The 12271-nt window shown below is 41.5% G+C and overlaps 1 protein-coding gene across 1 annotated transcript in view; it reads left to right on the forward strand.

Moving 5' to 3' along the window:
* SLC9A6 (solute carrier family 9 member A6) overlaps positions 1 to 12271 on the forward strand; it is a 99947-nt gene that overhangs the window by 24945 nt on the left and 62731 nt on the right. The window contains exons 3-4 of the mRNA XM_040323738.1: positions 2834 to 2911; positions 5839 to 5915. Of these exons, the coding sequence (XP_040179672.1) occupies positions 2834 to 2911; positions 5839 to 5915 (155 nt within the window). The remainder of the gene's footprint in view (positions 1 to 2833; positions 2912 to 5838; positions 5916 to 12271) is intronic.

Genomic DNA, 12271 nt, shown 5'->3' on the forward strand with positions numbered 1-12271 from the left:
GTGCGGATCCGAATTGATCCGCTCCGTTAGCCCGTTTGGCTCAGCGGGGATTCCTCCGTTAATCAGGGCGGTCCCCGCACACACAGTGCAGAGACCGCCCTGTCTCTCCTCCGCTCTCCCCTATGGGGAATCGGATGAATACGGACCGTGTGTCTGTATTCATCCGATCCGTTCCGTCGGACGTAAGAAAAATAGGGTTTTTCAATCCCATAGGGATACATTACAAGTCCGTAAACGGACTCGTAATAAACGGACCGTTTGTCCGTGCGTGTGAAAGGGCCCTTATTCATTTACATCTAATAACCACCTCTAATGCATACTATTGTACTCAATGCCAGTTTGATACACAATTTTTTGTGGTAAACATGAAAAATCTCTAAAAGTCCCAAAATATAAAGTCCACTATGTGCAAATTAAAGTAGCCAGTGCTCAGACTCCATGGCATTTGTATTCTTTGGTGAAACCTCTCCATGATCCCCTCCTTTGCCACCACACTCGCCAGAAAGATGACCCCTTTATAAAAGGTGGGTCTACAACCTTTTTTTTTTTTTTTTTTTTTATTCGACCTCCTTCTTTCCTGGTGTTCCTGTTCTGTGTTGAAGGATTATCCACTGGTTACCTCCGTTATGTGTGCATGTATGGCGAGATAAAAAAACCAAGGCAGTCTCCTATAGCATAATTCAGATTTATCTGAACCAAAAAAATTGAGTATCAATGCTTGCATTACACAATCCAAGAGCGCTCCATAGTACTTCCTATATCCATCTGTGTTCCATTGACCGGAAATAGGAATGCGGAAGTGACGCCAACAAACCCAACACATTTTGTGAAACTTGTCATCAGGAGGGGCTGCTGAGGCCTTTTATGTGCAATGGAGTCCCCCGCCAGCTCCTTCTCAGAGAGCAAGTTATATAACATCATCTTTATTTTTTTGTATTTATTTTTTTTTTAACAATTAGGGCCCAAACAATTTTTAGATTATGAAGTGACATTGCATCAGCTACTTACAGTATGTATTATGGCTTTCCGTCTTGCATTTTTAGCGATAATTCCAAGCTTTCTCTGGTTGAGGTGGAGATTGTGATATCCACTTGCCTCTCGAATTTTGTGCTGACTGCAGATGGGAAGTGGAACAGCGGCCACATACCATATGTAGTTAATTCTACTACAGCATGTTTTAGCACACACAATGGCCACATCCCTTAGTAATGGAAATAATTTGCTTCGTACAGCTTGGCCCAAACAAACTATTTAAAGTGTCTAAAGACGTCCTGGGCTTTGTGGTGGTATATCTGAATGATGCCTGCAGCTACAGGCATCATTCAAATATTGCCATTTTCAGCCGGCGATTCCCTACACCATAAGAACAATCATAGCGGCTGGTCAGCCACTTTATTGTTCTTACGGGTGGGGAGGGGGGACACCCCCCCCCCCCTCTGCTGCTTCTACAGACTCACTGCTGCGATTAGTGAGTTGGAGAATGGATCTGCTGGCCCCGCATGTCCACCATAGAGATTTCTGGTGGACCAGATGTGCGGCGGAGTCTCTATGGTCGTCGGAGGCTGGCCAAGATATTATGACGTCATACCCGGCCTCTGCATTCAAAAAAACAGCTCTGCCTCGGCTGGGAAGCCGTGATTGTGGGTTTTTTGTGTGTTTGTTTATTTTAGGCTTCCCAGCCTTGAGGTGAGATGTGGGGTCTTATTGACGGGGAAACGGGTCTAGGGACGTCCACCTAGCACTTGAGAGCCGCGCTGTGGACGTCTTTCGGGTCTCAAGTGGTTAAAAAATTATCATTTGTGCATGTAGAAGAGATGTCGGAATTGGCCTGGTTGGTAAGTGGTTAAACACACGTGTGTGTGTGTTTGTTTGTTTTTTTCTTTTTTCAAATCTCTGGTGGGACCCGAAGGTTAAACAAGTTTTAGAGATTACCGCAATTGCCATAGTAAAATTGTAAACATAATGGTGTCGGTGTGCAGCGTCAATATTAGTTAAAAATATACAGTAAAACCTTTGATTGCGAGCATAATTGTTCCAGAAACATGCTTGTAATCCAAAACACTTGTATATCAAAGCAAATTTCCCTATAAGAAATAATGGAAACTCAAATGATTAGTTCCACAACCATTTATTCATAGGTCCTTCAGTTTATAGACCATATAAAAATGTCCATCCACAAATGGCAGCCTCCGCAAGGGGATAAGAAGCAAAATCCATCAGGAGCTACGAATTATAAAATTGGAGAGGCGCCTCTAAGTGTAGCAATATATTTACATTTAATGAAGGTACAACATTTAGAAATTTGCATGGTTGAAGATTGAGAGGCACATCTAGGTATGCAGGCATCCAAGATAAAGCTGTCCACATAGACCATCCTCCGCACCGCCGGCTCTCATCACTGTCAGTCTACAATGGTGCCCAGGAAGACTACCCTGCAGTAGAGCGATCTGAGAGCGAGGCTTGAACTGTTTATGGAGCGCAGAGTGGAAGGTATGACGTTAATGGCGGTGAGGAGGATGGTCTATGTGGACAGCTTTACACCAGATGCCTGGTATACCTGGATGTGCCTCCTAATCAACCATGTGAGTTTTCTAAATGTTGTACCTTTAAATGTAACCAGATTGCTACACTTGGAGGCACTTCTCTTCTCTTTTCTTTTATACTCCAGTTATGACATGACACTACTTGTATATCAAGACATTGCTTGTATATCAAGTCACAATTTATTAAAACATTTTGCTTGTCTTGCAAAACACTCTCAAACCAAAGTTTTACTATATAACAATTTTTGTCAGGGTGTATCATCAAGCATTTTCTCTTGCTTTCTTTACAGGTTACATTTGATCCTGAAGTTTTTTTCAACATTCTTCTTCCGCCAATCATATTTTACGCAGGGTATAGCCTAAAGCGGGTAAGGTATAGAAGTTTTCTCAGTCAGTCTATCGAAAACCAAAATTATAAATGTATTGCCATCTTAAAATGGTTGTAAACCTCAGGCATGAAATATGAACACAGCAGCATATCTTTTTCTAGTGTGTACTTGTCTCAATTAAGAGCACCAAGTGTAATTTCTGTCTGCTGCTTTGTTCCTCTATCGGCATGAATCACTTCTGACAGTTTTTTCAGGCACCAAGAGAAAATGATGACAGGGGAGGGATCTCCAGAGGATTGCCAGCCTCAGCTCTGTTCCTGTGTGCTGTTTGAAGGGGGGGGGGGGGGGGTTCTCTCCAAGCCGCTCTCAGAGCTCTCCTCACTGAGCTCTGCAGAGTGCCACTTCAGCTCCATCCCCTTTGTAGTTCACAGAAGATGGTTGAGAGTTCAACCGGTCCCACAACATGACAGAACAGGCTTCAGATTGGTGTCTGTGCATACCTTTTTACAAGCTTACTTCAGCACTGTGGGTGCCCCATATTCCAGGGAGATGTAATGGAGGTGTATCTGCTCTTCCTGGTAGCATGAAGTGCTGTCCATTTTCTTAAAGTGTTACTAAATCCAGGACCCTGCATTCACTATATCTGGCCTCCCACAGTACACAGAACATGGAAATGCAATTGTTTTAGTAAATATAAACTGCTAAATGCCTTTTCTCATTAGCAGTATATAACAGTCTTGTGACTTCTATCAGTATCTGGTTTAAGCGCGTAGGAGGAGTTTTTATTCTCCCCTGATTGTCCTATAAAGTTTGCAGGACCCCTGACTGTCTGGACACTGCTGATTGGTGCTGAATTGATCACATGCACTCTCCCAAGGAAAAAGCTCTATAGCAATACACACCAAACTGAGCATGTGCAGAGTGCCTCCAAGCCTCTGTACTAACAGGAAACACTTTACTGTTCATACTGGCCCATTACTGTAATGCGTGTCCTATAGGAGCATGTGGGAGGCAGGTGAGCATTCAACACTACCTTTGAAAGGAACTTGTACTTTGGGTGCCAACTAATGTTATGGGCAGGAAATTCTCAAGCTTGAATTGTAGTTGTGGAGCATGATATGTAATATTTGGGTATGAGCAAGTAGTATTTCGAGTTTTGATATACAGGGTATTCTTGAATAGCGTGGCTTCTGTGTAGGAGAGCCAAAGCCACAGCTCTTCTGTTGCAGTTCTGAAAGAAAAAATTACATCTGGGGTCGTATTCCACCTCTTTCTTTTGGCAGAAGGTGCCATTTAAAAATGTACTTTTAGTAGTTAGGCTTTTAATGCGTAGGTAACATCTTGCACGTCAAGAGGCTAAAACAAGCTTATGGCAGCAATAGCACCCTTGGGCTTGTTTTGTGTTTTATACACCATTCAGGGCAGAGAGATTTGTCAGGGACTCTGCACGTGGTGTTGCAGGTTTAAATCGGATACTACTTCCCTGGGTCCTGTTAAATTTGGGAGCCTTTTAAGTGTCTCCTATGAGTAACTCCGGATGGAGGTCCTAGCATGTGATTTAGATATCTTTGCAAATTTAATAGGGCATGATACCCAAAATAAGGAATGTGTATTTTGCAATTTTAGTTTTTTATAATTGCTTTCATGTTGGCATGTCTTTGTGCTCAAAACAACTTTGTAGCAAAACTCGGTTTCCAATGGGTAAAGTGTAAACTAGTTGACTAAAATACGATTAAAACTAAAACAATTGAGATGACTAAAATGAGACTGAAACTAAAATGGCATTTTAGTCAAGACTAAAACTAAATTGAAATATGACTTTAAAATTAACACTGGTCTGTAGTGCATGTTCATACCTCAATAACCTAAATAATAACATATTAGATTTTTCTCTTTAGCAGTATATAATCGGTTTGGAAATTGTAGAGAAATGCTTAAAGCGGGGGTTCACCCTTAGAGGGCACTTTTTCCCCTTAGATTCCTGCTCGTTTTCTCTAGGGGAATCGGCTATTTGTATTAAAATATGTGCAGTACTTACCCGTTTTCGAGCTGCATCTTCTTCCCTCGCTTCCGGGTATGGGCTTCAGGAATGGGCGTTCCTTCTTGATTGACAGTCTTCCGAGAGGCTTCCGACGGTCGCATCCATCGCGTCACGATTTTCCGAAAGAAGCCGAACGTCGGTGCGCAGTATAGAGCCGCACCGACGTTCGGCTTCTTTCGGCTACGAGTGACGCGATGGATGCGACCGTCGGAAGCCTCTCGGAAGAATGTCAATCAAGAAGGAACGCCCGCTCCCGAAGACCCATACCCGGAAGCGACGGAAGAAGATGCAGCTCGAAAACGGGTAAGTACGGCTCATATTTTAATACAAATAGCCGATTCCCCTAGACCGAACGAGCAGGAATCTAGGGGAAGAAAAAATTTTTTTTTAGAAATGGGTGAACTCCCGCTTTAAATAATGCATTACAATTTACACCCATTACATTTTATATAGATAACTAAAATTCGTTTTAGTCAACTAAAATGATTTTATTCGACTAAAATGTAATACAATTGCAGAAGACTAAAATGGGACTTAAATGTAATTTTAGTCCTAAGACTAAAATGAAATTTGCTGCCAAAATTAACACTGCTGTTTCTACTCTGCATCCAGGGGTGAAGATATGAATCTAATAGGACTACCTCCTACATGTTGCAGCAGGCAGGGGACTGAAAATAATATATAATATCTATTTAATTTTATATGATGAGAAAAAGAATTAATAAAAATACTACTTTCTAATATAAATTCAAATGATGATGCTGTGCCTTTTACATATTTCAAGCTATTGGATAATGTATTTTAATGAAATTTATATTGTTTCCACTTGCCGGTGGGTCACCCAGATGTAGAAATGTAGAAGTAAAGTATTTGTATTCACTGTGGAAATCATGTAATAAACCATTCTGACATATGTATTTTTCAGAGGCACTTCTTCCGAAATCTGGGCTCTATCTTGGCCTATGCCTTCCTAGGAACTGCAATTTCTTGTTTTGTCATAGGGTAAGTATTTCTTGTCTGGCTGCAACACCAGTATGACATTGTGAAATATCGGCTCATAATTTTGCATGAATTTTTGTCTGTTTCTAGTGTCTCTGATGTTTTTAGTGTCTGATGTTTGAAGCACAGATGCTCTGACACTGCCAGAACTGTGAATGATATAATGTAAACCAGGGGTAGGCAACCTTGGACAGATGGATATCTAACTAAATAATTAAGACTGCAATGGGCATGGCCTGGCAAGTGATGGAGTAAGACGCGGGTAGGAGGAGCTCCTCTTGCCAAATATCCTGTGTACCAGCCTGTGTGAGTATCCGTGATTTTTCTCACCCACGTACTTGCCTGTGGACTTCGGGGTTGGGGCGGTACATATCGCCATCAAACAAACCCTCCGATGTGGCGGAGAAGTTGGCCAAATATTGACATGAGGGTGACGAGGAGCAAGCCAAAGATGGCGCCGCCAAATTTCCGGGGGAGGATCGCCATGCAGCAGAGAGGGCGACGGTGTTGGAGGCTATAGCTGCTCTTCAGGGCACCCTGACAGCAAAAAAAATAAAATAAAAATTAAGACTGCAAAGGTGTATTGACCCTTTATTCAAGTAAATGAGTGTTAGGCCTGATTCATAAGGGAAGGAAGGTTTGACCCCTGGACTCAAAGTACATACACTCGGCTGCATTGTAGGCTGGAGAATACTGCTGATCCATCTTGTAACACTACCAGCCCAGCACTGAGGACCTAATGTTGCAGATGGCACCCTTGTGCAGCTTGGTGCCCCTCTGGCACCAACTTCTTGTCTTGCTGTTATTTCGGCTAATTCCACTCCACAGGGACTTGCTCTGCTGCATGAGTTTCCCTGAATACACCAGATCTTTGAATTGCTGCTCTAAAACAGATGTGTCTCGTGGTTTGGCAGCATTGACTGGACAGATCTTTACTGCTCCCTGATTGGTGCCCGCTCTCTCGTTTTCACATCTCTAAATTTTTAAGATGCTTCAAAATGCCTTGTTTTGAATTTTCTTCAAAATCTCTAACCACGTGTGGTTTAAAATGTTTTTTCTAGAATTCTACCTGCAGTACAGGTGAAACTAGAAATTAGAATATCGTGCAAAAGTTTATTTCACTAATGCAACTTAAAAGGTGAAACTAATATGAGATAGACTCATTACATGCAAAGCAAGATAGTTTAAGCCGTGATTTGTGATAATTGTGATTATGGCGTACAGCTCATGAAAACTCCAAATCCACAATCTCCGAAAATTAGAATATTACACGCAATCAATAAAACAAGGATTGTACATAGAACAATATCGGACCTCTGAAAAATATAAGCATGCATATGTACTCGGTCATTGATTTGGGCCCATTTTGCAGCAATTACTGCCTAAATGTGGCGTGGCATGGAAGCCATCAGCCTGTGGCACTGCTGAGGTGTTATGGAAGATCAGGATGCTTCAATAGCGGCCAAATCTTCTACATTGTTCGATCTCATGTCTCATCTTTCTCTTGCCAATGCCCTGTAGATTCTCTATGGGGTTCAGGTCAGGCAAGTTTGCTGGCCAATCAAGCACAGTAATCCCACGGTCATTGAACCAGGTTTTGGTGCTTTTGGCAAGTCAGCATCCCATAGAGCTCGTCTGCGGAAGGAAGCATGAAGTGCTCCAGAATCTCCTGGTAGACGGCTGCGTTGATCCTGGACTTAATGAAGCACAGTGGACTAATTCCAGCAGATGACATGGCTCCCCAAATCAACACAGACTGTGGAAACTTCACACTGGACTTCAAGCATCTTGCAGTGTGTGCCTCTCCATTCTTCCTCTATTCTCTGGGTCCTTGGTTTCCAAATGAGATGCAAAATTTGCTCTCATCAGAAAAGAGGACTTTGGACCAATGAGCAATAGACCAGGTCTGTTTTTCTTTAGCTCTGGTAAGACGCTTCTGATGTTGTTTGTTGTTCAGGAGTGGCTTGACAAGAGGAATACGACATTTGAAGCCCATGTCCAGGATTCATCTGTGTGTGGTGGCTCTTGATGCTCTGACTCCAGCCTCAGTCCACTCCTTGTGAAAGTCCCCAACATGTTTGAATTGCCTTTTCCTCACAATCCTCTCCAGGCTGCTGTCATCCCTGCTGCTTGTGCACCTTTTTCTTCCACACTTTTCCCTTCCACATAACTTTCTATTAATGCGCTTTGCTACAGCACTTTGGGAACATCCAACTTTTGCAATTACCTTTTTGAGGCTTTTTTTCCTCCTTATGGAGGGTGTCAATGATCGTTTTATGCACAACTGTCGGGTCAGCAGTCTTTTCCATGATTGTGATTCCTACTGAACCAGACTGAGAGACCATGTAAAGGTTCACGGACCCTTTGCACGTGTTATGGCTTAATTAACTGATTAGAGTGGGACACGTTGAGCCTAAAATATCGCACCTTTTCACAATATTCAAATTTTCGGAGATTGTGTATTTGGGGTTTTCGGGAGCTGTAAGCCATAATAATCACAATTATGACAAATCACTGCTTGAACTACCTTGCTTTGCATGTAATGAGTATATCTCATATATTGGTTTTACCTTTTAAGTTGCATTAGTGAAATAAATGAAATTTTGCATGATATTCAAATTTTTCGAGTTTCACCTGTATATGAAATGATTTCTAGTCACCCATGTAACAGTTATCAACTCTCTAAAAAGGCAATTTTTAATTATTTTTATAATTCTAGCTGATTTTGCCATTCAGCCCATGGCTTCGTTTAGCTACTAATTTTAGACATCCTGCAGAAAAGCAGTTTTGTCCAGGGTGGATTTGATTTAAATCACTAGTAAAAAGGCTTGATTTAAATCATAATTTTTAAAGAGCAACTGTCATCTCTGTCCCGAAGCAGCTCCTCTGACCCGCTGTTGACTCACCGACAGTCTCATTCACTTTAATGGGACGGCTGGTCATGCGGCAGTGACACAACAAGGTGAGGAATGTGGCGGCAGCAGGTGAGTGGATGCCACTAACAGAAGCTGCTATGATGGATCTTAACCACTTGCCGACCGCGCACCGTCGTTATACGTCCACAAGGTGGCTCTGCTGGGCGAGAGCACGTAATATGACGTCCTCTCTCCCAGCCGCCACTAGGGGCGCGTGCCGCCCGCTCGCCCCCGACTCCCGTGCGTGTGCCCGGCGGGCGCGATCGCCGCCGGGCACACGCGATCGCTCGTTGCAGAGCGGGGACCGGGAGCTGTGTGTGTAAACACACAGCTCTCGGTCCTGTCAGCAGGGGAAATGCTGATCTTCTGTTCATACAATGTATGAACAGAGGATCAGTGTTTCCCCTAGTGAGGCCACCCCCCCCCCCCACAGTAAGAACACACCCAGGCATACTTAACCCCTTCCCCGCCCCCTAGTGTTAACCCCTTCACTGCCAGTGGCATTTTTATAGTAATCCAATGCATTTTTATAGCACTGATCGCTATAAAAATGCCAATGGTCCCAAAAATGTGTCAAAAGTGTCCAAAGTGTCCGCCATAATGTCGCAATACCGAAAAAAAAATCGCTGATTGCCGCCATTACTAGTAAAAAAAAATATAATAAAAATGACACAAAAATACCCCCTATTTTGTAAACGCTATAACTTTTGTGCAAACCAATCAATAAACGCTTATTGCGATTTTTTTTTTTTACGAAAAATATGTAGAAGAAAACGTATCGGCCTAAACTGAGGAAAAAAAATGTTTTTTTATATATTTTTGGGGGATATTTATTATAGCAAAATGTAAAAAATATTCATTTTTTTCAAAATTGGCTCTCTATTTTTGTTTATAGCGCAAAAACTAAAAACCGCAGAGGTGATCAAATACCACCAAAAGTAAGCTCTATTTGTGGGGAAAAAAAGGACGCCAATTTTGTTTGGGAGCCACGTCGCACGACCGCGCAATTGTCTGTTAAAGCGACGCAGTCCCGAATCGCAAAAAGTACTCTGGTCTTTGGGCAGCAATATGGTCCGGGGGGTAAGTGGTTAAGTGACAGGTGCTCTTTAAATGTAAGGACTCATTCTTGCTGGTAGTTGAAATCTTTATTTACAAACAAAATAAAGGTTTCCTATTTATAATAATAAGCCGTCAGTTTAGTAAAACTGCAATATCAGAACCTATTCAATCGGTTTGTTTACATAGATTTGCAAAACTATTTTTTGTATCATGGTTACTGTTAAATTGTGTGAATGCATCAATAGAGTGCATGTTATCTCTGCTTGCAGAGCTTGGATTTATTGAGTTTACAAAAAAAATGATATCATAAATGGTAAACTATATTTTAGATATATTTTTACTCCGAGTGCATTTTACTTAAATTTTTGGATGATGATCGATTTTTAAATAAAAAAAAAAAACAGATTTAAATTAATTTGAAATGTAAAATCTTTTAAATTTTGTTTTTGTTTTTTTTCTTACACAAAAAACAATGATTTTTTTTGATTTTTTTTTATTTGATTTTTTTACCCTGGTTTGGTCTTAGGGTAACTTTCTAAATGGTCCTATAGAAAAAGTTGCAGTATATAGCTTAATTTCTTCTAATTATTTTCTGCTCCTTTCTTTTGCTCCTTTTTGGTTTGTATTGGAATATGACTTGGTATACAATTGGAAGCATTTTTTTAATATCTGTCTGATTCGTGCAAAGAACTGTTGATCCTGTCAGATATGTAGAGCTTCCATATGTTGTCTTGTTATTTAGCCCTTCATTGTTATATTGGTCTATAGAATGGTTGGCCTTTATATTGTAGGTATTTGAGTGGTTGAGTAGTATAGAGTGGTTCAAAAAATTGTTGTAAACCTCTGCTATGAAAAAAACATACGCCTCTATAGTGTGTACTTGTCTCACTAAGTTTCATTTCTATCTGCTACCTCATTCCTCTATCTGCCCGAGTCAGTTCTGACAGATTTTTCTGACACCAAGTGGTAAAAGGTGACAGGGGAGGGAGCTCCAGCACAGCTCTTGCTTGAAAACTTCAACTCTTTTCTGAGTGCTGGGTGAAGGTGGGGTGGGTAGCTTCCCTCCAATTGGCTTTCAGAGCTCCCATTCACTGAGCTCTACATAGTGCAACTGCAGGTTCCTGCCCCCTGATTTCTAAAAAGCTCAAATAGCTATATAAATTCTTCACTTTGGCTGTAGAGAAGAGAGGGCTGCAGGTACAACTTGTGTAGGAATATGTGTTTCATCTCTGTGTACCACTTGAGGCCAGTCACTTAACTGGGTATATGTAAGGGTTTACGACCACTTTAGTTTCATTAATGCTGGTGTTTTGCAGAGACCGTGGGCCTTATTTCTGAAAATGAGGGGAAACGCATCTAACGCTCCCCTTTTCTACAAACGATAATCCAGCGTTTCTTTTTTCACCAATTTCCTATACTGTCAAGGGAAGCAGCACAGACATTTTATCCCACAGACACTTCCTTAAGTACCGGTACTTCTGCTCTGACACCTGTAAGCGACCTTTGGACCAGAACAATTTTTAAATATCTGCTATAGACCTTTTTTTTTCTTTTTGGCAATAAGCTTGTCATTCAAGTGCTTGTAAGCGCCTGAAATAGAGCATATCCCTCTAGTGTGTACTAACCTCAATCTACAGTACAAAGTGTGATTTTTATCTCCTGTCTCTATCTGCATTAGTCACTTCTGACAGGTTATCCAGATACCGCAGAATCTTGGAACGACCCTGCCCACCTCCATCACACAGAAGGTGATTGATGGCCTCAGCTGTGCATATGTCTTTTTGAGACTCTGTAGAAGGGGGTGTGTTTTGTCTTCACTCAGGTCTCGGGTTACACTTGGTTACATTCTATCTTATGGTTACATTCTATCTTTTGTGCAATGTGTGACATAAGATCCTTGCACCTTGCCTTCTGAAGCGGAGACATAGCCTTTGATCCGTGTTTTTTAGAATACTGTAGAGGAGAGACTGCTGCAGATAAACAGGTACAACTTGTGTAGGGGGATTTGTTTAATCTGTGTATCACCTGAGGCTTGTCACTTTACTGGGTATACTGCTACTTTAAGATAACAGAACACATATATTTAAGGACATGAGCTATTTGAGGCTTTGCAGTAGCCGGGTAGAAGAACAGGACGTGCTATATATGTCCTGTGTACTTGTAAAAAATGGTGCAGCACTTGTATAGGAACTGAATCACTCATAACATTAAATGTAATTGAACAATAATAAAGTTCATATAAAACTTCTAGTAGAGATCACTGGTTCGGAAACCGACACCAACACCCAAACACACTGCTTCTTACCAAAAGGAAGATAAAAACTTGCACGACAATCTATCAATAGTGGCTCTTCAACAGCAAAGGGTGTAGAGAAAAGGGAGAAG

Source organism: Rana temporaria, chromosome 9 (genome assembly GCF_905171775.1).
Source record: "Rana temporaria chromosome 9, aRanTem1.1, whole genome shotgun sequence".
Classification (NCBI taxonomy): Eukaryota; Metazoa; Chordata; class Amphibia; order Anura; family Ranidae; genus Rana; species Rana temporaria.